At 36.0% G+C, this 23,257-nt stretch overlaps 11 protein-coding genes across 11 annotated transcripts; 3 read left to right on the forward strand and 8 right to left on the reverse strand.

Moving 5' to 3' along the window:
• Positions 1-266: 266 nt before the first annotated feature.
• RHIMIDRAFT_236223 (Pkinase-domain-containing protein) lies at positions 267-2,742 on the forward strand (the record flags this gene model as incomplete). The annotated part of the gene is made up of 11 exons (XM_023608505.1): positions 267-790; positions 842-887; positions 941-1,014; positions 1,061-1,413; positions 1,665-1,732; positions 1,979-2,027; positions 2,082-2,189; positions 2,240-2,359; positions 2,424-2,516; positions 2,575-2,642; positions 2,701-2,742. 11 exons carry the CDS (start codon positions 267-269, stop codon positions 2,740-2,742), a joined length of 1,545 nt encoding a protein of 514 aa, XP_023467948.1.
• Positions 2,743-4,448: 1,706 nt separating this feature from the next.
• RHIMIDRAFT_200445 (Homeodomain-like protein) lies at positions 4,449-4,685 on the reverse strand (the record flags this gene model as incomplete). Its single annotated transcript, XM_023606454.1, has 1 exon — positions 4,449-4,685. A coding segment is annotated over one exon (237 nt), but the record flags the coding sequence as incomplete, so codon positions are not given.
• Positions 4,686-5,917: 1,232 nt separating this feature from the next.
• On the reverse strand, positions 5,918-7,529 carry RHIMIDRAFT_278599 (mitochondrial carrier). Its single transcript, XM_023612762.1, has 4 exons — positions 7,286-7,529; positions 7,025-7,234; positions 6,599-6,972; positions 5,918-6,547 (listed from the first exon to the last, which is right to left on the reverse strand). Exons 1-4 carry the CDS (start codon positions 7,473-7,475, stop codon positions 6,344-6,346), a joined length of 978 nt encoding a protein of 325 aa, XP_023467950.1. The 5' UTR covers positions 7,476-7,529; the 3' UTR covers positions 5,918-6,343.
• On the reverse strand, positions 7,521-9,394 carry RHIMIDRAFT_308186 (glycoside hydrolase). The gene is made up of 3 exons (XM_023614561.1): positions 9,286-9,394; positions 8,416-9,230; positions 7,521-8,364 (listed from the first exon to the last, which is right to left on the reverse strand). Exons 1-3 carry the CDS (start codon positions 9,376-9,378, stop codon positions 7,569-7,571), a joined length of 1,704 nt encoding a protein of 567 aa, XP_023467951.1. The 5' UTR covers positions 9,379-9,394; the 3' UTR covers positions 7,521-7,568.
• Positions 9,395-9,515: 121 nt separating this feature from the next.
• RHIMIDRAFT_278604 (uncharacterized protein) lies at positions 9,516-11,492 on the forward strand. The gene is made up of 6 exons (XM_023612763.1): positions 9,516-9,993; positions 10,087-10,157; positions 10,218-10,250; positions 10,302-10,419; positions 10,466-10,766; positions 10,814-11,492. The coding sequence occupies exons 1-6, from the start codon at positions 9,548-9,550 to the stop codon at positions 11,252-11,254; spliced, it is 1,410 nt and encodes a 469-aa protein (XP_023467952.1). The 5' UTR covers positions 9,516-9,547; the 3' UTR covers positions 11,255-11,492.
• Positions 11,493-12,432: 940 nt separating this feature from the next.
• On the forward strand, positions 12,433-13,162 carry RHIMIDRAFT_236227 (phosphatases II; the record flags this gene model as incomplete). The annotated part of the gene is made up of 3 exons (XM_023608506.1): positions 12,433-12,672; positions 12,722-12,967; positions 13,025-13,162. The coding sequence occupies 3 exons, from the start codon at positions 12,433-12,435 to the stop codon at positions 13,160-13,162; spliced, it is 624 nt and encodes a 207-aa protein (XP_023467953.1).
• Positions 13,163-13,178: 16 nt separating this feature from the next.
• On the reverse strand, positions 13,179-13,890 carry RHIMIDRAFT_116057 (uncharacterized protein). Its single transcript, XM_023605325.1, has one exon. The coding sequence runs from the start codon at positions 13,587-13,589 to the stop codon at positions 13,230-13,232; it is 360 nt and encodes a 119-aa protein (XP_023467954.1). The 5' UTR covers positions 13,590-13,890; the 3' UTR covers positions 13,179-13,229.
• Positions 13,602-15,482, reverse strand: RHIMIDRAFT_250381 (SPRY-domain-containing protein; the record flags this gene model as incomplete). The annotated part of the gene is made up of 6 exons (XM_023610719.1): positions 13,602-13,689; positions 13,739-14,190; positions 14,245-14,478; positions 14,529-14,881; positions 14,930-15,256; positions 15,311-15,482. The coding sequence occupies 6 exons, from the start codon at positions 15,480-15,482 to the stop codon at positions 13,602-13,604; spliced, it is 1,626 nt and encodes a 541-aa protein (XP_023467955.1).
• Positions 15,483-15,727: 245 nt separating this feature from the next.
• On the reverse strand, positions 15,728-16,498 carry RHIMIDRAFT_278611 (uncharacterized protein). Its single transcript, XM_023612764.1, has 2 exons — positions 15,875-16,498; positions 15,728-15,825 (listed from the first exon to the last, which is right to left on the reverse strand). Exons 1-2 carry the CDS (start codon positions 16,167-16,169, stop codon positions 15,749-15,751), a joined length of 372 nt encoding a protein of 123 aa, XP_023467956.1. The 5' UTR covers positions 16,170-16,498; the 3' UTR covers positions 15,728-15,748.
• Positions 16,499-17,837: 1,339 nt separating this feature from the next.
• On the reverse strand, positions 17,838-19,071 carry RHIMIDRAFT_278617 (ANTH-domain-containing protein). Its single transcript, XM_023612765.1, has 7 exons — positions 18,972-19,071; positions 18,833-18,921; positions 18,650-18,776; positions 18,394-18,596; positions 18,230-18,341; positions 17,918-18,176; positions 17,838-17,861 (listed from the first exon to the last, which is right to left on the reverse strand). Exons 1-6 carry the CDS (start codon positions 19,036-19,038, stop codon positions 17,929-17,931), a joined length of 846 nt encoding a protein of 281 aa, XP_023467957.1. The 5' UTR covers positions 19,039-19,071; the 3' UTR covers positions 17,838-17,861; positions 17,918-17,928.
• Positions 19,072-21,388: 2,317 nt separating this feature from the next.
• RHIMIDRAFT_278624 (uncharacterized protein) lies at positions 21,389-22,062 on the reverse strand (the record flags this gene model as incomplete). The annotated part of the gene is made up of 2 exons (XM_023612766.1): positions 21,912-22,062; positions 21,389-21,854 (listed from the first exon to the last, which is right to left on the reverse strand). Coding segments are annotated over exons 1-2 (560 nt in total), but the record flags the coding sequence as incomplete, so codon positions are not given.
• Positions 22,063-23,257: the final 1,195 nt, after the last annotated feature.

Below are 23,257 nucleotides of genomic sequence, written 5' to 3' on the forward strand. Positions count from 1 at the left end.
AGCTGTTTCTATTTACCTTTAATTGTACTGTATCATTTGGCATTCTTTCCTAACATCACACTATTATTTTTCATTTTTCTTGTCTGTGTATTGATTATTAAATTTGATTGACACTAGCATAATGATCTTTGTTTACCTGCAACCAAGAGCCAATCATATCAATTAGACATCACGTGCATATACGCTGCATTTTGCACTAACTAGCCTGTACCTGTTTCCACTATTAGTTTTTCTATTTCTTTATTTTTATAATTCAACTTTTGCAGATGGGACAAAATCAAAGCAGGCAAGACATTCGTAAGAATGTCAAGGAAGAAGATGTGTCGGAATTAGTTAGGTGTAGCTCTGATCTGTCTATTTCCGACAAAAGCTATTCATCAAAAGATAAAGCCAAAAAGAAAAAAAGTATCGACTCTCACCGCGGTGTTCTTCATGGCGGCATAAAGAAAAAGAGGATTCACAAGTCTGGTAACCCAGATATTATACGTCACAATGCGACCAGTGGCAGTAGTAGCAGCAGTGCTATTAGTATCAGGAGCAGTAGTAGTAGTCTTTTTAATACTGATCAAAACGAAGAGCTCTCTATATATTCCAGTAGTGTTGAAGAATCTTATTTTGAACGACCAAAGAGGAGTGTTAAGAAACTGGATTGGGAGAGTCATAGTGACGCATGGGCATTTCTCCATAGCCTAAACCCCCTTACATGCAAATCGGAATACCTAAGGTATCAGTATGATACAAATGAGCGCCCAGGATACCTTATTGGTACGAGTGAGGCTTGCAACATTAGGTAGAATTTGGTAAGAAATATGATATCAAATAACAATAACATACTACTTAGGATCAACGATGAAGAAGTACAAGATCAACACTGTCTAATATACCCTGTATGCAGCACTTTTTGTACATGATATAGCTTACTTATACTCCAGTCACATAGGAAGTATACGTCGATATCAACAACAATAGTAGGCTTCAAGTGCGCCTAAGGGATATGAGAAGGTGCGTTGGTGTGTGTGTTTACTGTCTATTTAACTTATATATTTATACCACTTGACAGAGAATCCACTATACCTATTCAAGTCAATGGCACCAATTTTAAGCCGGAATATACTAGAGGCTCTTACTGCCTACACCCAAACGATGTCATCAGAATATCCAATAATACGCTATTTCGAATCATATTTGCTCCGAACAAAGCCAAAATACCAACTTTCCAAGACGACTATAAACTTGGCCCGGTGATTGGGATGAGCTTATATTCAAAAATTATAGTTGCCAACTTGAGAAAGAACAAAGATATTCAGCATGCTGTTAAGATGATCCGTAAAGACAGCTTTACAAGCAGACCGGAAACATTGAAGCAGTTCATGCAAGAAGTTGCCATATTAATGTCGCTTGAAAAACATGTCAGTAATTGATTTGTTGCCTTTATTTGACAGAAATGGTCTAATACGTATGTTCTCTTTCCTGCTCTCTCTCTTCCTCTCTCTTTTTTTGTATGCAACAGCCAGGAATCGTAGGCATTATTAAAGTGTATGACGAAGCAGAGTATTTCCATTTGGTGATGGAATAGTGAGTTGCTATGGAACAGCATAAGAAATACAACATTAGCTTACACTCATACAATAGCTTTCCTGAGGGTGATCTATATAGCCTTATAGTCAACAGCAAGTGTCTTTCTGAAGAACACACTCGCGTCATCTTTAGGCAACTACTCTCTGCTGTGAACGTAAGCTATAAAAAAAATAACACTATATGAATCAGATAATGCACTAGAAATTGCACATATATCAAGCTACAGCAAATTTAAGCTATTGATTCCTTTTTTTTTTCCCCTCAATTTATCAAAATGTTGTCAGTCTTTGAATAGTTGTTCTTTAACAGAAGAGAAATCAGCTTGAACTAGTTCAATTACTGGTGCAACTTCTGATATGTGTAGTGTTGATCAAATAGTATATTCACTCATTCTTTATAGTTTTTACATCAAGCAGGTGTCGTTCATCGAGATATTAAACCTGAAAACAGTATAAAAAAAAAGAAAAAGAAAAAATATGGTGATTAACCTCTTTTTTAAACAGTTTTGATGGTTAGTAAAGCTAACCTACAAGTCAAAATATGCGACTTTGGGCTTGCTGCGCTTCATAAGAGGAATTTATTACATAGCTATTGCGGATCTCCTAGTTACGGTAAGGTCATTTTGTGTCGTTAGGTTGCATCTATTTATTGTCCAAAAAAGTTGCTCCTGAAATAATAAGCCTGCAAGGGACAACCGAAAGTGGATACGGAAATTCTTGTGATATATGGAGCTTGGGTATTGTTCTGTATGTTTGTCTCTGTGGTCATCCGCCTTTTTACGGTTATATATATACACACAAAAAGAACTAATACGCATAAAACATCTTACTAACTCTTATTATCAGGTGATGAATATGCATCTATTGAGCAAAAAATTTTATCAGGATCTTTGGACCACAGTGAGCAACTACCTGTATGGAATTCATTATCGCACACAGGTATGATTGAACATTTTATGCAGACGCTTTAGCTTATCTTTTTCTCTTCAATGATTAGTAAAACATTTGATAAAAAGGCTTCTTAAAGTAAAGCCTGAAGAACGCCCTACTGCGGCTGAGGCTTTGGTAGCTTTATATTATACACGATCTAGTTAATGTAGCTAATATCTTGTATTTGTAATAGAGTGATCCGTGGTTTAATATTGAGCCAATAGATAATGAATGATAATATTAGCTTGTCCTATTAATTGCATTGTAAATAAACTTTATTTACATTCTCATATAAGTCTTTATACTCTTTCGCTTTTTTGGAAAAACTATAATGACAAGAAGTAAAATAATGAGCGAGAGAAAGAGATAGTGGGAAGACAAGGAATGTATCAATGAATTTTGTATCATATGTAACCTTGCCGCTTCAAATGTTTTTATTCAAGAGTAGATATGTAAAATATCTGTCTACGTATAGAAAAGGGCTATGGGGGATGCATATATCAATGTATAATACAGGTAAATGTTGAGAGCTGTTAAATGATAAGAAATTCTTCGTTTGATATCCTTGATGTAGATAAAGTAGGAAATGATGGCAAGCCATAATGAGACGGCGTAGGTGGACATAAGCCATGGGTAGGGTAGACGGGCATACTTGGCAAAGAATCCAAACGCGATATGTTTTGACCAGAGGGCGTAGGGTTATCAACAATCCGTATTAGTTTTCGAACGTCTTCATGCACGTGACACAATTGAAGTATATCTTGTCTAATAGCTTCTGTCTCTCCCTTTATTATATGTCTAAAGTGATCGGATGCTTGCTTGTTTTCTGTAAAATCACTGCATTGAATCCAATGATCCGAGTTCGTACCTTTATTTGACAGGTATCGCATATAGAATAGAGGAGGCTGGCACATATGGAAATGAACATCAGATTGGTCCTGGTAAACCCCGGTTTGATCTGTATGCCTTGCAGAGAATGAGTTCCTTACAAATTCGATAAGGCGAATGGATGCGAGTGGTATTTGCATCTTAAAGTGATAGGCGTTGTCCGTGATGTACCATATAAAAGAATGTTGTCCTGAGTCATACAAGCATGTCAGATGGGATGCATGAAGACCAAATCTGTGCCACGTGCCTATCGATAGGCTTGAAGCTGAAAGATGACAGTTCGTGTTAGAGGTGTACGACAAAGGAAGCAGCGATGGGTTATTTGTGAATAGATTATCCGGATCTCGATGAGCATTCTCCGTTAGCGGAGGCGTTATCTCATGTATTCTATGATCCAGGGGCATGCCGGTAACTGCTGTTTTAGAAAACGAGTTATCGCATGTATCTGGGAATATAGACATGATCAATAAACTAAGTTATAAATATATGCATTTGTAGAGAATTACCTGTTGCTACTTTCGTATTTGTTTCATAGTCTGTAGACTGTGAGTTACTTGAGGAATCACCGAGATCCACACTTTTTGTAAACATAGTGTTATTGCTATTGCTTTCATCGCTTGTCTCAGTTAATTGTCTGATAAAGCTAGAATTGTTTGCGCTTTCATCAGGTGAAGGAGAGAGTGACGGTGCAAGGCAAAGGTTGCTTTCAACATTGGTCTGATTGTAATGAGTACCAGTGAGTAGTTCAAAATACGAAGAGCATCTTTGAACAGGTATCTGCACAGGTTTAAAAGAAGCTGGTTCGCTACTGTACCTATGTAGACTAGGCGTAACATTTGAAGAACTATATACGCCTGGTGGGTTTACTAATGAACTACAGTAGGGTGACGCATGATTTATATTGATATTAGACTGAGGAAAGTACTGCTGGGAATGGGCTGTGAATTGAAAGGGCATATCTTTTTGGAAAGATAGCATAAATGACGAGGAAAGAGTTTTTGGCGAAGGTAAATAGATAGTGTCTTGTTGTAAGCGAGCCTTTTTTTGCAAGTTCTTTATTTTTGCGCGTTTGTTTTGAAACCAGATTTGAACAGATCGTTCATTCATATTGAGCTGCTCTGCCAATTGCCTCCGGAGCTTACTGTTGGGGCTTATATTAATTGCAAAAACGCCTTCCAGCACGGATACTTGATCAGGAGTTGCTCTTGCTCTCTTCTTTTTAGTTAATCTACTTGACTTGATTTGCTTCAAGTATTGATTTTCATTGACAGTTGTGATGCTAGGATTCATTATGTGATGTGAAAAAAGAGAGAATAAATATTATATAAACCGATAGAGCAGTTGAAAAGAAAAAGAAAATGGGTGGATTTATAGCTTTAGAACCTAAAACGAAGTCTACCCCTCTTTTGAAACCCAGTGTAATGTAAAGAGTTCTCATTTTGCCTTCATATAACTCAGTTAGTATTTTGATGGTTAAAGTTAATAATAATAGCATTATACAGTTTGCGAAACGACAATAAAGAATACAAGTTGACTTGATGTATCACAAATGTAATAAAAAATAACAATTGATTAAATTTTAATTATGTGCATAAGGCAATTATTACGTTGAGTTGCCATGCCTATTTTTATCCATGGTAACCATTTAGTTCTCAGCATTATTTGATCTTTAACTAAAGGGCCTTCGGTTTCTTAAAAAGACAATGTGGAATTGAGTTTGTCGTTTATTAAAGAATTGAGCTGAATGACACGTACAAAAGACAGAGAAATGCCTAATTTAAAACAAAAAAATATCATGCAGGGTTTTATGACATAAGCAGGCAAATGCTTCTTTTTTTTTTAAAAAAAAAAAGGGGCTAATGGTGTATCAGCGTCATACTCACAAAGAACAGAGGGACAATCATCGTAGACCTGAACCAAGGAGGGTTGTGTCGTACAGTCATCTATTATGTAGCTCAGGTCATGGAACAAGGGATCAGCAGATAACTGACGATCTCCCTATCATAAACGTGGTTGTGTAAGGGACCTAGCCCTCCCCTTTTCCCTCTTTTTGTCTAACTCACGTGACGCTTCCATAACTGATGGGATCTAGAACGCGCTGTCAGCGTCAACCAGGCCAAGTTACACTGCAGTTTTACGTGGTTTGAAAAATCGCTTTTGCGTGCTCTGATATTTTCTGTTTGCAAATATACACACTATTCCCAGAAAGTAATATCGTTCCAAGATGTATTTTATATATTATGTATTATAAATTTTTGAATTATGCGACGTTGCTTTTAGAAAAAACCGTATTTTAAAAGTGAATGAAGTTTCTGGTTATTCTTTAGAGTGTTAAAAGTTTATTCATTTACCACGAAAATCTTGATCAGCATACAATACAATAAAAAGTTTGGTCAATTATAAATCGATTTTATCTGTTTTGTATTATTCAAAGAACTAATTAATATGATGTATATGTCCTTGACAAGCTTCTGGAGTACCGATTAAGCTTGATTTTGTTATTCTATCGCTTAAATTACCATCCTTAGTCAAGTCACCTCGTCGAATACCTTACACTTAACTTTAGACAAACGTATCAAGATTATAGCCACTATACTTGAAATCCTAATATGTTAATATCGAATATTTAAGATGCACGAAATATATTAGTTATATGATATAAAGTTAGAAACAGAACAAGTATGCATAGTGCTTCCTGGCACTCAGCTATTTCAGAAAATAAAGCTTCCAGGCTGTTCAATAATTAAGCTGTTACTGAGCATTGTTTGATCATAAATTATCCCTGCTCTAATCAGACATATTGAATGACAATGTATACAGTCGTAGCTTTATTGTGTATAATACATGCGGGTTCTATTGCCATAAATAGCTATCATGATAGATTAATGGTATTTACAAAACAAGTTGGTATCTATAAAAGCGCCCTTTTCTACGTGAATAGCATCTTTTTAAAAGTGCAGCAGTCGTTTCATATATTCATAAGTTGTGAAACTGATGGCAAACATAGGAACAACCTTAATATAGCCAATAGTTAATCCAACATAAAAACCCTTGATACCCTTCACACGATAGATGTCCGTCACAGTTGCCATAAAGCTCACAAACTTGGTTGGATCCAATAGACCACCTATTTGCATTCTTCTGCGTATGACCTATTGTAAACTGTCAGCGCCAACTCCTTTTTGTCTTCTTTTTTAATTTACCTCCAACGGATAGCTACTCGTTTGAGCAACGAAGCCTGCAAGGCCTCCACATACCAACTCTGCCCAAGGCTTAAGAGGCGCCTTATAATCGTATTCCTGTCCAGGAACAATCAGGGCATAAGAGCTTATGACCGGATGTTGTCGACAAAATTGTGTAAAGATGTGGTGAGACCAAAAGGAGACACCAGCATACGGTGTCATTCCCGCAATCGTGGGTAAAAATCCTCGGTAAAAGTTTAAAAGACGTAGCTTCTGACTGGCTGGCTCTTTATAGATAGTAGTAGCCATGTCTACAAGCCCTGATCGTTGCGTTTCGTAAGCCATTCTGACACGAATTAAATCGAGTGGATAAGTAAATAGTACAGAAGCAATACCTATTTTCATTTCAATAAGCCGTACTTTCATCACGCATTTGTATGTTTTTACCTGCCAAGGACCCTGCCATGAACTGTCTTTTACTCGTTACTTGCTGTTGAGTGGGCATTAATATAATCTTTAGCTGCTCGTAGGCTACAAACTTAATAGCTGCGTAAGGAAAGATTCTGGCCAATGTCACAGAGTGTCCCTGAAACAATCCTATGATACCATGTTTTCTATAAATCTCCTTTCCTGCTCCAAATACACCAGTAAACCTCCCTATAAGAGATGAGTAAATCAATTGGGTCAAAGCAACCAATGTTTATTTACCAGAGTATTTTTCAAAGTGTGGGTTCCTTGCCTGAAAGAGGATCTTGACTCTGTCCATGGGGGCAATTGCTGTTTTACCAAGGCAACCTGCTATTCCACCTGCTAGCCCTGATTTCATGACATACTCTAGACTTTGTTCTTTCTTTTGTAGCTTATTTGCTTTTACAGTAGGTTGTAATGTCACTTGCATCTATATGTTTAAATAAGATAAAAAAAAAGGTCAAGTTCCTTTTTACCCCGCAATAAATATGTTGCCGTGGGAACAATTGTCATGTGAAATTTTTTATTTTGGTGTAAAAATTGGCAATGGATGCGCCTCCGTATTGAATACGTAATATTCAAGTGGAATAAAGTCACTAGGACTAAATAAAAGATAGAGATACTTTAATGTCTCCGCCAAGAAGAAGGTATCCATTCGATTATCGCGTACAGGCGGAATTAAAGTTACATCCTTAAGAGCAGAATACCCTCCTTCAGGTAGTTTTGTATACTTTTCAAATGACTCAAAGATGCTCCATCCCCATTCACGATATTTTTCATCGCCTGTCATGCGGTAAAGTAAAAAGAGGCTTTCAACGGTTTCTGGGCGCAATAAATTATGTCTATCACGCACATGAATCTCCATATCAGGCCCTTCAGATCGATCGTTTGTATTAAAATATACTATTTCACTTGCGAGTCCAGTTGCCGTCATGTTATACATCTCATAGCATGTCTTTGTTATTTCTTCTCCTAATTGTACATCATCTGAATTTTGTATATTGGCATTCTGTATTGAGCCTCCTTCAGTTGCTCCTAGAACAAAGTTACCGCCCATAAAGCAAACCAAATGATCCATTTTAGGGTGTCGGTTGCCAGGGGTGGTTCTATCCAACAGTTCTGCTATGTACGTATAGTGATTAGGATAACTGTACTGTATCAGATGCTTCTTGATGCCTTCTACAGCCGCATCGTACCGTTGTCGATACTGTGGTTCAGTTTTGTTCGTCTGAAGATATTGCTTTAATAAGTATTCATAATAACTATCGCCCCTCGAGCCTAATCTGATTTCTTTAGTAACAAAGTTGCCATGATGAGGACTAGGTACACAACAGTTAGTTGTCAAGAAGTAGAGCAAGAGAATAACTTACTCTATGTAAATTGGCACAAGTCCATCTAAAGCTTGATGATCGTTATCCTTTGTCAATTCATGCATACGATCCATCACCTTCTCCGCTGCCTTCCAGTATTTCATATCACCTGTCAAGTAACTCAAGTATTTAAATTCCAGTTGAATGGTGGTAGCTTCAGCCGTGCTGCTAGATTCACCATGTGTGGAAGGCTGTCCAGTGGATAAGATAACGCCATTAAATGGTATGCCTGAACTAGAATCAAAGGCAGGTAACAGTCGGTCTGCCAAGTCCTGTGCCTTTTCCAAATAAAGCGGGTCACTGTTTGATAAATGGTAAGCGGATAATAGACCACCGAGGACTCGAATAGTCGTTTCAAATACATTGACGTCTTGATCTTTGTTAAAATCCAACTCAGTAGCAATCCAGTTACGGACCTGGTTGTATTCTTCAGTTAGGTTCATCAGCATGATAGTGTCAAGTGAATCGATCAGCATCAATCCTATGCCTCCAGGTGCCCAGTTATGACCGGTATGTGTTAATGGCTGATATTCATCTTTTCCAAACGCATCCTGGGTATAACCTTTCCAGGCATGAAGAAAGGCATCAACAACTCTCTTTTGACGTTGAGCTGTTAGTTCATCAGAATGTTGAAGTGATTGAACAGGAGGGTATTGAGTAAATAGCAAGTCAGTTAGGCTACCTTTTTCTTCTTTTATCTCGGCAGCGCCTTGGTTTGAATCATCCAACACTTTGTTGTCATTCTCTACAAGGACGTACTTGTTGACATAGAGAAAGATGATCAAGATACTGATACAAAAGATGGCATTACGAGACTATATTGTATACATAAATAATAAGCATACATGCACAAGTAAATACGATATTTACATAAAGCCAGCGCTGTTTATGAATCTTTTCATACTTGTCGTCAACATAGAAATCCCTACGGCCGTTTTTCATCCTATTGTGAGTAGGCAGCATCTACTAAAAAAGAAAAAAAAGCTAAATTTTTAGTTGTGACACGAATATCGGACGCAAGCTTTTGAACAAAACCAAAAACGTTCCTGAATTATTGCAAACATGACCTGAGCTTAATATTCTAGCATATTTCTCACTCTTTCTCTCTCTTCTTTCTTCTTTCTTTTCCTTTATGTCTTCATTTCCAACCCTTCGTAACCCTCTATTGCCCAGTCCTCCACGCAAGAAGAAGCCAAGTAAACTCAGCAGGACAGAATTCTTTAGTAGCCTTCAGCTATCTGCTGCTGCTAGCTTGAAGCCTTCGATATCGACTGATTCTTTCCGTAACTTTGTCAATCAGACAATACATCATATCTCTGGTGCTAATGTACGCATGAATAAACGAATTATGCCCTCTGGTATGCCTAAATCAGCAACCATGGATATGAACCATGATCGTTATCCAAGCATGGAACCACTGGTTCATTACAATGGTCCGCAACATACTCTGGAAGAGTTACCAGTAGAGAAATTAAATTGGATAAAAGAGGATCAACTCAGCAACAGCATGAAAAATCCCTTATCACATTATAGCCGTTCGATCGTCCTAAGAAAGCCTTTGAAGCGTAGCAAAACATAGTAAGTGTCATCTCTCTTTCTCTCTCTTCTTTTCTTGATTCTAGTTCAATCAAAAGGAAACTTATCAAATATATATATGTACTATATATATAGTCATCAATTATCCTTAGCTTGTGCCTTTCAAAAGTCAGAAATAAAGCCCAAAGCGATGTTCTATTTACGAAGTAAGCCCTCCTTTCTCTCTATCCCCTCTTTTTATTCATCTCACACATATCTGTTTGTAGTTCTTCAAGTGACTGCTACTGATACATCGAAAGGCAATAGCATTAATTGTCCAAAGTGTGTGTGTTCTAACCTATTTTTAACAGTTCGCTCCTTTAAATGCACAGTTCAAGTCAATGATGACATTTGTGCAGGATCTTTTGTAACTGGTGAAAAATCAGGAAAAAATAGCACCATTGTACACTTTGACGAAACCTTTTTATTGTAAGTATTTATTAAAAGAGACACTGCATGTTATTTATTTTACTAGTGACATTGAGGAACCCACGACAGCTACTATCTCTGTTTATGCCAAGAACCGATCTTTGTTTGGTGGCAAACAGAATGAGACTTGTCTCGGAAGAGAAACAATTCCAATCCATTTACAGTTGAAACAAAAGTCAGCAGAACGATTTGTACTAAATAGTGATCCTAATTCAGGACAAAGTAATGACTTTCAGCTACTGGTCATTCAAGGAGTCTATGTCAGTCGTAGATCACAAACACTTTTAAACAACACTGTGCTTTTTGAAGACTATATCACCGTACACACTCACAGTGGTCAGTCTCAAGTAAGTCTAATATTGATTCAATCGAAAAGTGCACTCATGTTCATCAGAGGTGGGAGCGATTTTGGGGAGTATTACATGCCACACAACTGGAGCTGTATGACTTTGAATACAAGAAGAGTAGATCACCTTTATATGTAATCCCGTTAGATCAATTCATCAACGTGTCAAGCATAGAAGAAGATGAGGAGGATCATTGGGCTGATATTGGTTCGCGTGGACTCGTTCTCGAGTTTACTTCAAAGGCACTTGATAAAGAGGAAAGAGGGTTTGCTTTTTCGGAACAAAGAGATCAGGGATGTCGCATGTATCTATTGCCCGAGAGCACAGCTTCTGCTCGAGAATGGAAAGATAAATTCAATTATGCAGCCTCAATATTTGATGAGCTTGGTGGTGATTTGAGTGATTACGATGAAGACTCATCTGTTTATAGCTATGAATATAGTGATAGCAGTAGTCGACTAACTGTTCCATCTAAATTATTATGGTAAATAAATGACATACCCATTTGGTTTTTTTTTTTCTATTCTTTTGGATCAAGGTTCCTTGCTTAATTATTTGATGACTAAAAGTAGAAAAGAAGAATCCATTCAGTTCGATAGTTTTCTGACTTCTTTACGAATAAATATGTTGTAACTGTAACCATATACCTGTGTTATTATTAATAGCTTAAATTTCACTATAAAGCTACAACTAATGACGCGCTTCATTATTTCACAGCTATCCTATTTATGTTTGCAATGTAGAAAAAGCAAGGCCTTTTGCTGTATCAGACAATATACCTTGACTATCTTGTTTTATGAGTCTGTCATCATGATAATCAATTCTTACATATCACCAATAGAATGATTGATATACTCTGTTGTGTATATAAATATATACCAAAGTGGCTTTTACTGTGATCAACTTACAGCCATCATTTCGTGAAACTACCAATATAGTATATACTCCACAAGAGAGGGAGAAAAGGATATATCCTTAAGTTGCCCTATTGAGCCTTGGATTAGCATAGAGACAAATTCAGAGTCCAATGACATCATCACATGTAACTTAGTGTATCGAGTTTCATTAGAGCAATACAAGATCAACTGTAATGTTTGGATCTAAGCTGCTTGTTTCTTTAGTAAGAAAAAAAAAAAAAGTCAACGTCAGAGCATCACCCTCAGTTGTAATCTCAAGCAAAATTCTTGGTACTCTATTCGTCTGTTAGTCAACCACAGATCAGTGGGCCGCTTTAAATAATCATAAAATAATGCATGATAAAACAAAGAATGCAATAACCATTCAAAGTCAATGTCTCTATTGTAGATCAACCAGTTTTTCTGATATCATTTAAATAGTCGTACTGAGGTTTCCATAAAAGGTAATGAGCTATGAGGTCAACCGTACATATTCCGTCGGGGGCTGAGTGTGTCTCTTTTTTTTTTTCTTTAGATTTTTTATGTTCAACTGTATTCTTGATCTCAAGATTGATCAACTTATTCTTCCCAATAACTCTCCTACTCTTATTACTTTGTGGTTACTTCCATAAATAGGCTTAGTATTTTAAAAAGAAGACTCTTCCCTCGTTTTTATTTTTATATTATTATTTATATCTTCACAATAGTCTCCCTCTTTTTATTTATTTATTTTATTACTCTACATTCTACCATCTACCTTACTTTCATCCATGTCTCGAAACAGTTCACCTTTAGGACGTATGCTCACAGCCATTGACTGCCCCAATTCTTCATTGCGCTTTTTGATTCTTGATTGTCCAACAGAATCAACTTTGGACTTTTATATGGAAGAATTTATGCGACTTAACGTCGTTGCAGTTGTTCGATGCTGCCAACCGACATATAGTGCTAACAGATTAAATGAAAGAAACATTCATGTATTAGATTTACCATTCAAAGATGGTGGAGTGGTAAGTGATATGATATTTATAATACATTTATACTCATCATCATCCATAGCCTCCACCTCAAGTCGTTCGTGAATGGTTACAACTTGTAGAAAAGATAAAAGAAATGGCTGATCGGGCAAAGGAGGATAATGCAGCAGCACCCATGATTGCTGTACATTGTGTCGCAGGATTAGGTCGAGCCCCAGTACTGGTAGCTATTGCTTTAATAGAGATGGGAATGAAACCATTAGATGCAATTGAATTCATCAGAAGCAAGAGACGAGGTGCATTCAATAAACCTCAAATTGCATACTTGGTAAGTTTTATTCAATTTTAATAACATCTTATTTAATCTTTTTTTTTTTTTGAATAGGATTCTTATAAACGTACATTGAAACCCAAATCATCTGCATCCAACTACTCCCTTCGATCATCACTCGGTCGTATGTTTAAACTTGGAAGCAGCAGCAAGCCAAGCCCTAATGGTAATACTTTATCACAATTGACCTGAATCCCTGCCTTGGTTATCAATTTATTGTTATTGTTAGAATTATTTTACATTAAACGATACTTTAAATTTAATTTTTTTGTCTGTCATAGGGTGGAGGTGGTGGAAAGGTGTCTATTGTAGCGGGTGGTGCAGAAGGTTCAGGTGTCAACCTTGATAAGCACATGGGCAAGGGTGCAGGTAATGATAGACTTGGTGGTGGTGATGGGGGCTTTTCTTGGTTGCCTCTTTTTGCATACCAATAAATCAATATACCTACACCTACGGCAAACGAAAGAGCCAACCCGCCCGTTAGACTCAGAATGACTGCTAAAGTACGTAATTGAACTTCATTTGTATGAAGACGATACAATAATACTGAATCTTCTACTGTCCGGTTGTTACTATGACTACTCATTTCTGTAAGAAAAAAGGAGGGAAAAAAAAGCATTCTTTTTATTTTCTATAATCTTATATCATTCGCCTTTGTTTCTCCCCCTGCATATTTATTTTTTTTTTTCTTTTTGTATATTTCCATACGACACAGCGGACTATAACAATATGAGATGACGTTTATACAAAAAAATAAAGTAAACTTACCATGTCTTCAAGCTCTTTACACATGACTGACCAAATTGCTCATGTAAACAAGGATACAAGGTAGTGTCTCTTGGTTCGGCATAGCACAAGATGCACAGTAAATCATCATTATCGCTGATATCCGGATAGTTTACTTGTCGTTCTTTATAAAGACTACATACGGGGGTTGCTTTCATTGGTGGTGGACAAAACCAAGGGCGATCACCATAATTGATAGCGATCTGCTGATGACTGGTCAAACTAACAGCAGGAAACATCTGGGTGGCGGATGTGAGCTCGATAGAAAGCTCGATCTCTTGTCCATTTACAAAAAAGGAACAATATCCTTTTTTCAGATTGAGTAATGTTCCGATAACATCGCCTGCATGACAAACAATCGGATTATCATCTGGGTAGACCGCTTTACCCGAGGTCCATAGAACGCCTCGGTAACTATCAAAGGCAAAACCATTCTAGGGATACATTAGCCTCCCCTTTTTTTGATTTGTAGCTTTTTTTTTTCTTACCATATTATCACCAACACCGTATCCTTGCTCTGGTATAAATTGGCTGGAAGGAGACGCCCAGCCAACATGGACGACACCGCTTGTGATAAGCATAACTTCATAATACCAAACGCCTGTACGATTTGTCATCATAGTCGATGAGCGAATTGTTTGTAGTAAGAAGGGGTTATCGTTGCGAAATTCATATAAAGCATGATGCGCTATCAGCTTGGGTTCTGCAAAAGGAGCTCTGTTCTATTCTCTGTTTTAATTCATGTGTGTACGATTTGGTTGATTCGTATTACCTTGTCATCTGTGAATACATGCATTAGAGACCATTGAACACAGTATTTTGTCTGATAGAGCACATGACATTTATCTGTGCAGTGAATAAGAGCGGTATGAGACAGTCTTGATTGTTTCTTTTGACAAGTGCTTTTGTGCATTACTGTCATAATGGGTATCTTTTTCTTTTTCATAAAAGGTAATAGCAAAACAGAAAAGTTGATTGAACGAGGTCTCCGTGAAGGGGGCCCACGCTTAGAGGGAGCCATGTGAAGAGGCGAAGGGGTTGATTCTAATGCAGAATTGCAGTCTAACAATATGCAATTCAGCGTGTGTTGTATATCACGATGCATGATGTATCTTTTGATATTTCCTGTATTAGATATTAATATAACATATGCAAACTAAAGATATAATCTACCTGTCATTGCAAATGACTCCAAGGCTAATAGAGCATATAGCCTTTTCGCGTCATTTTCTGATTGAATAACTTTTATTAAATGGTCATATACTTTATCTGACCAGAGTGACTCTGTTAAATGACCAGCAAATTTTCTAGCCAATAGAATCCAAAGGATATAGCCATTGATGCACGATTTTTCGAGTATCATCCTTGATACGGTCTCTAGTGTCTGACCATCAGGGAGTTCCGATTTATCAACAACATGTCTTAGAAACGCCATGGAAACAGGGCAGTTGTGACTTAGTTCCTGTATCATGGTTGCCATGAAAGCTGTGTAACCGATAGCTATTGTGATTGTTGTTATTATTATAAGACATGTGTCGCATTTTAAATCATTACCTTGACTAGTAATCGTAAATATATTTTCTAATGCGAATAACAAGTATCTCTCTTGTCGATTATTGTCTTGTTCAGCTTGCATCTCTTGACTCACAGAGGCTGGGTCTGGTAAATTTTTGGCGGCTGCAATAACTCTTTCCCAGGATAAGCGAATTCCGGCATACTCTGACATTTCTTTTTTCTTTTATAAGTAATTCAGTCATACTATCTTTTTCACTTACAAGCTTTATGTTAAAGAAGGGAGAAAGTAAATAAATAAAGAAAGAAATAAAAAAAAGAAGGGGACAGACGTAGTGTTATATATATAGAAAAAACAGCATTTTTTTTTGAAAAAGTAGCCAGTTAATTTTAGCTATTTTATCACCCACTCTTTTTTATATATGCTTACAAGCACTTAAACTTTTGTGCAACGTGGAATCAGGTACATTCATGCTTTATTTAGAATACATCATTGCTTATTGTCTTTACTACAATACGCCTTAATTTTCTTTTCTTTAGATTGGTACGTACAATGCCTATCAGAACATGAGTGTGTTTGAATAGAAGCAGGGATGTATAGTTTACCATAAAACCAATAGAGATGAAGGGGATAAATAACTAATGCGATAACCCACATAACCTTGATCCTATGATGTCTTTTCAAGGCAATCGTCATCCAGGCATGGGCCACCAGTCGAAGAAGAAAAAAGGTCGAGCCAAAGAGCAAGTCTGATCTCAGTTCATGGTCCATTGATCCTATTGCCAGTATTACAGTGGGCAGTTCCAATATCGATGCCACGGTGAATAATGAGGAAATTTGCAACCTTAAAAACCAAAATAAGACAGCAATGTAGAACAAGTGATGTACCCATCCGGTCATGATGGTAACTCGTTCTCGATAATAAATAGATCCAAGAGAGAGATCTAATATTAAATAAGATATAAAAAAGCAAGTGAAGGTAGTGTGGAACTTGCTATCAGTGTCCAGTAGCCGCATATCTAATTTTGAGTGCATAAATTGAATCACGAAAGGTATGGAAACAAACGTGCAGACAAGGCTACTGATCAGCGTCAAGATCCAACTTGTCTGCTTCATATTTAGATTTGGTTTAATACTGAAAAAACACCATCCGAGGAAGAGAAAGCTTCCGAGAAAGGACGCAGGGACGATAGGTTGTTGAAATACTTGATACAATGATAACATCGTAGAGATAAAGAAAGAAAATGTGCAAGTATCTGCTTTTCAATAGAGATTATCTTCATGTCTTAATCACCAGGGAAAGTCATGATATGGTTTATTCAACTATTTGTAAAGAGTTCAAACATGCACGCCAATTTGATGAATCTGATTGGATTAAACTGATCTTACTGTCCAGTCAATGGGACGTGACCATCTCTATTACCCCCTTTCTCTCTAATTTATATCCATAAAAAGATATAATTCATCGCTTTTCTCTCTCTCTCTTTTATTTTTTTGTTCTAAAAGACATTTTATCACCAAGTCATAAATATAGTCCATTTGTCACCATATTTGAGCCCAGGTTTGTTAAAGATCTCAGTCAACAGTCACTTGTAAAAAAATTTTTTTATGACAAGTATAAATTCCTTAATGTTTTGCTTTAATTATTAGTCTTTTATCTTTTTTCGTACAGTAACATCACAAAAGGTAAATATTGACAAACTACAAAGAAGAGAATGAAGATAAAATGTCCGTTTATCACTTCTGAATTACAATTGTGTTGCCTATAAAGACATACAAGTTATCAGCCTTGTCTGACTCTTCTTCGTATAATCCCTTTTTGGAATCATTTTCTAATCCTTTTTTTTTTTTTTTGATAGATCCATCTTTTGCCTTGTTTTCTTCTTCTTTTAAAGAAAAGGAAAAAAGATAAGAAAGGGGTTCCTTTTGTGATATTGCTTAAAAAAAGTATGTATTATTTCATGATGAAAACTATTCGACGGGCGGACGGACTAGAGCACCTTGTGTACTTAGCTCACTATGGAATGTCGAATGTCGATTTTCTGAATAATATACATCTTTTTTTATTATTATTATTTTTAAATAAACTTTATTAAAACAGTGTATTACTTTGTTGTCCCCATTGCTGTTGATTATTGTTACCGAATGGGTTATTACCTAGATTTGTGGGTGATGCTACAGGTATCGTACTACTATTTGCCGCAAAAGGATTATGTGTACTTGTCGCCTGAGGAATTATAAGCTGGTTTGCTGTTGGCATGGGTTGTTGCAAAGACGCACTGTTATTGTGTATCAGAGGCATTGTACTTGCCCTGAAAGGATTGGCATAGTTTGTCGCCGGTATTGCGGGTAAGGTCGATTGTCGAAATGGGTTATGTCCCGTAGGTTGAGGTAAGACCATGGGCTGTATCGCTTGTGGTTGGGGTGCCACAGGTACTATTTGATTATAGAATATGTTTACTTTTTCATTTTCAAGACTTGTAAAGAAATCAATCAATTCTTTTGGCTGCTGAACATTATTTGTACTGGTCACTACTTGCTGTTGCTGTTGTTGCTGTTGCTGTTGTTGCTGAGGTTGAGGTTGCTGTGCTCCTATTTTTTTTAAAAAAAATTAAAACAAGCATATAGCATGAAGCTTGGTCAATTACCATGGTTTTGATCATCCAAGTACTCTTGTAAAGCTGCTGCCAAAGATAATGGCGCCTATTCGGGCAAAGATTAATAGTGAGTGATATAAATTTATAATGATAGTTACATGCTTCACGGAAGGAATAGAAATACTTAATTCATGCTGAAGTCTTCTTGCTCGGTCTAAAAAGGATATTGTTTCTTCGGTCTGTCTAGCAAATCTTTTATATATTTCCAAGGATGTTCTTGCATCAGATTTTTTCATTGCAAAGTAGTGCTCTAAAATAATGAATGGATAAATAAACGAGTATTACTCTGTCTTTAGATCTTGCCTAAAATGTTCACAATAGCTTCATTTAGCACCTGGAATAAAACCAATAAATCCTCTACTAATAATCGAAACGCATACAAGCTAATATTATTATCTACGTCATCCAACAGAAACTAGGTACAATATTAAGCATCTATACATCTTCTAACTCTGTTCCTTCCTTACATTGCACTTCAAAAGAGTTCCAATCAATTTTTGAATTGATACTGTCTCCTTTAATAATCCATCGGAAATAGACAAATGCCTCAACCTTCCTTCCTTTTTACCCATTGTGTCCTTAATATAATCTATCTTTGATTGACGATAGGCGATGACTTTTTGCTGTAGGTAAGCTGTGTAAAGATATATATTCTGAATATGTACCACTCCTACAGCAACAATAACAATTAGTCTTGATATTATATATATATTGTTAATGTACCTGATGACTTTTCACGTAGTTTAGTTGTATCAAGTGCTGAGGGCTTTGTTTCTATATAAGCAATAGTTTTATCGCCATCTCCATTTCTCATTAAAGTATGAAGAATGATCAACACTTTAAAGATTATCTATACAAGGTATCAATGTATCTCTCTCTCTCTCTCTTTCTGTTTCTGTTTCTTACTATCCATGAGTTTTCTCGTAATCTTCTCTCCAATAGATCAACTATATACACAGCATTTCCCGGATTCTCATAGGTCAAACTCACTAAAGCTGTCCTTGGGAGTAAGTAAATGTACATGGTAAAATATATTAAATAGTACTTGATAGGTGCTTTTGCTTTGGTGGATTATAGTCTAGTCTAGTTGCTTTTCTTATTGCTGTTTCCATTATGAATAAAAAGAAAGAAAAGTATTACAATACTCACTCCCAAAAAGTAACCAAAAAAAGAAAGATATCAGGCGGATTAAAGTTGTGTAAGAGTGGTGTACAAGAGTGCAAATATAGTAAAAAAACAAACTTTATTTTGCTGTAAAGCTCTCTTTTGTTTAATTGAGGGGGTTGTATTGCTTTCTTTTATTCCTCTTGTGTTTGACATAATGAAGATATATACTTCTTTAATATTATCCTCATGAAAATATGGATTCGTTTGATATTGACTTTATTATATCACGCATAAGAATTGAACAACTAAGCAAAATCATGAATGTGGTAATCGATAGCGTGGTACTTGCAGACTCATTTCCTTGTAGCGTGTTAAATAATTACATCCCAGCTCATTGCAAGAATATATACTTTCCTTTCCATTATCATCAAGCAACTTCAAATAAGATAACAAATGATAAAAGACAGTTCACAAGAAGCAAAAGAAGGAGATGTAAAAGAAATGATTCTGTCTAAGTATGTATTACTTATAAATGTTGACTACATTATACGAGTCTCAAAAATATCAAGCTCATTTTATGTTGTCTTTCAAGCGGTAAAGAAAAGATTGGTAATCAAGATTGTTAGAGTTACACTTTACTCACAAATTATTCGCGCACTGATAATTTCAGACACAAATAATGATAAGAGAGCCCATCAGAAGCAAAAGGACGAATAAAGAAATGATTAGTGCACCAGTTATTTACATTGATATTAAATACTTACATTACCCAGCTAGCACCAGTACTGTTTTCGATTTTATGATCTATAATACTGCATCTCAGTTTCTTGCAAGAGCAAAGAAAATAACATACCTTAGGGCTAGCTGAGGAATAGCTGATCTTGCTTTTTGGTCCAAAGAAGAAAGGAAAAAGAAGCCAAGCTCGGGCTATTTAAACAAAGTCTCTAGCAGCTTTTTCAGTTACGTGTTTTTTACAAGTGTTGACCACATTTATCTTCTCTTCTCTCCAAAAGACAAAATTTTTGCCTTTTTAATAATAAAGAAAGGATTGATAATCAACTAAAATGTAATTGTTATTGGTTTTATTTTGTGTGCGAATAGTTTCTGAAAAGACAGCATATTATGCAAATTTGGAAACAGGTCAAAAAAGCTTGTTGGTGGCAACGTCACTTTTTTTAGTTTCGGCTTCAAATGAACAACTTGACCGCATGAATCTCCTTTCCTTGACTTTTAGTAATGTTTATAGAGGATGCGATATCTTTTATAAGAGAATATTTCTGGTGTATATAATAACAATTATCATAAAATGAATGATGAAAGTAATAGTTTTATAGATGTACTATTGGGCATAGCTGTTTGCCTTGTTTTTGTAATTTTGATGTCTAAGAGACATGGACAAAGAGAGGATATAGAAGAAAATAGACGCTTGAACAGTAACCAAAGGCATGTTAGGCGGTCATCTACTTATTATTCTTGGAATAAAACACCTGTTCAGCAAAAAAAGCAATCGGATGATCATAACACTTGGGAAAATAAGCGAGAGGAATTGTTAAAGAAGTATGCACGTGAACCATCAAGATCATCATGAGAGAAATTTATTATATACCAAGAAGAGCAAAAAAAATAGAAGGGGGGAATAAGATTATAATAAAAGGTTATGCAGAAACAACGTCTTCATATTCATTTTTTGTCTTTTCGCTATGCCAAAAAGAAGAAGAGCTGTTGGTATCATTGAAGCTTTTTTGCTGTTGACTGATTAACTTTTGATGGTGCTGTAGTTTTTCTTGTAATTCCAATAGTTGTCTTTGTTGTGTCTTGTGTTGTAGTAGAGCGGCTTGTGTAGATGACGAAGAGGAAATGACATGATGATTCTGTGCCTGTGGGGGCCTGCCCAACACTCCCATTCGTCCTTCTACTTCTACTCTTATTTCTAAATTCTTTATCTTTTCTCTTAAATTTCTATTTCGCTTTTCGAGGTATTTAATATAATCCACTGCCTTAAAGAGAACTGTGCTTTTTGAATTGTTAATGTTTTTTAATGTGGGCACAATCTCGGTCAAGTCCTTGAACCCTGATCGAATCATACTTCTTCTCTTCTGTTCAGATGCAATATGATTATTTCTCTTTTCTTCTTCTGTCAATAATTCCTTGCTTGATTTCCCTCTCCTAATCGCTCCTCCACTCTTGCCGTTGCCATGGTTGCCATTCGTGTTACTGCTCATTGTGTTTGTGCTGCCACTTTGCTGCTTTTGTTCTTGTTGCTTTTCTTTAATATTTTCGCGAATAATATAAGGGGCCGTAACCGCATTGCTTTGCTGAAGATAGATAGCGTTTGGTTTGCTGTGATTATTATTATTATTATTATTATTATTATTGCTGATAGCATTATTAGTACCGGTACTACTAGTAGTAGACATGGCAGTAGTAGTAGTAGTACCAATATGACTAATGTTATTACTGTTATGATTACTATTGATGAGATGGATATGGTTATCTTTGTATGCTTTCTTTTGTTCGTCAAGTGAATGAAGTATGCTAGACTGACGCAGTTGCTCTTCATCAAAGGTATGGCTATTAGTATATAAAGAGAAGGGTTGAGGATCGATTTGCATGTTTGGGTCAACATAAAATTGGTCCAAGAATTGACTAAAGACCTTTTGGTCTTGCTCGTTTAATACAGATGTATTAGTTGACATATTTTGTGGTGGATATGGGGCTGGAGGTGGTGGTATATATTGAAAATTGTCCATAGATGTTGGTGGTATATCAAGTTGAATAGGCATAGCAAATCCAGGATCAAGTCCTAGGCTAAATTGGAAGTCTGGCATTCATCATTGAGTTGCCAGTCTTTATATATTCCTCATATTTATTAAAATACCTTCGAATGCCACTGGTTCTTGTAAAGGTTCCATAAAGTCATTGGTATCGGTATTGTTTGTTTGATGAAATGTCCAGTCATGATTGTTATTGTACATTTTGTTAATGAAGAAGAAAAAAAAATATTTATATAAAAGAAAAAAGGAAGAAAGGGAAAAAAGGGTTAAAATTGTAACATGATTTTAAAACTCGCCCTTATTTATTTTTTTTTCTTTTCTTCACTCTGTCCTTTCTGTCTCTGTCTCTCTTTCTCTCTCTCTCTTGAACTGCCCCTGCACTACTTTATGGTTCACATTTCAGCCAATCAAATCACATTCCTATGCTTTAGCATATGAATTACTCTTTTGACCTTAATTGGATGATAAGCTAGTGCGGAACGTCAAAAAGTATAATTTATACACATTGTGAGTTCACTTGACCTAGTTATCACATTGGGTTAAGCCAAAATTGTACAAATTATAATATCTGTTTGTGTGGCAAGTCGTTCATTTAGGGAACTGTTTATTTAAAGAAATAAACATGAAACATCAAGATTTATATTAACAAATGCCTTTAATATTCATAAACTCTACAGGTTGAACAAGACTAATGAAATATACGCACTGAACCGTGCTAAAAATAAATTCATAACAAGACTTTAGTACATATTCTCCAAACCTTTATGCAGAGAGAAAGAGACTGGCCAATGAACATTATGAGTCGTACTCTCGGGAAGGCCAGTTTCTTTCTTTTGAATAAATGTATGTCAATGTTTATTATTCTGTTCGTATATTTGAATAGTAAGACTCGCCTAATTGTTCTCGGTTTTGTTTGCATTGATGATACTGTCTTTTAGTTTGTCTAGACTACTGTCTTTCACTTCATTCTGTATGTTGTTGATCATTTATCGCTTGTGTGTATGGCTGTGCTACAGCTTTAATCTAATGTCTAACAAACTTTTGTTTAGATATCCATAGATATCATCTCTGGTCTTCTTTGCATGCTGAACTTTTTCACCAGGGTTTGCAATCTGAGCTTCTTAAGTACTTGTAGGTGCCTTGTTGTATGGTAAATCTATTTATAAGTCCTGTGCTATTTTGAACAAGACAAACAGTTAAAGTGCATCTACTCTTATCTGTTAAGATCATTGGTTGTTGGGCAATTGGCTAAGATGGTCTTGGAGCCAATAGCGAGAATCTGAAAATGCTATTATAAGCAAATTGCACCATAATCAGCCTTGTAATATAAAGATTACTATTTCTTGTGAATAAAATAATCTTTATTACATCACTGTGCTGCTCTTCTTGCTCCAACATTAAGCATTTGATAAAGTAACACTTAAAGTATAAAAAATGGCATGTTTTTTTT

Source organism: Rhizopus microsporus, assembly GCF_002708625.1.
Source record: "Rhizopus microsporus ATCC 52813 unplaced genomic scaffold scaffold_5, whole genome shotgun sequence".
Taxonomy (NCBI): domain Eukaryota; kingdom Fungi; phylum Mucoromycota; class Mucoromycetes; order Mucorales; family Rhizopodaceae; genus Rhizopus; species Rhizopus microsporus.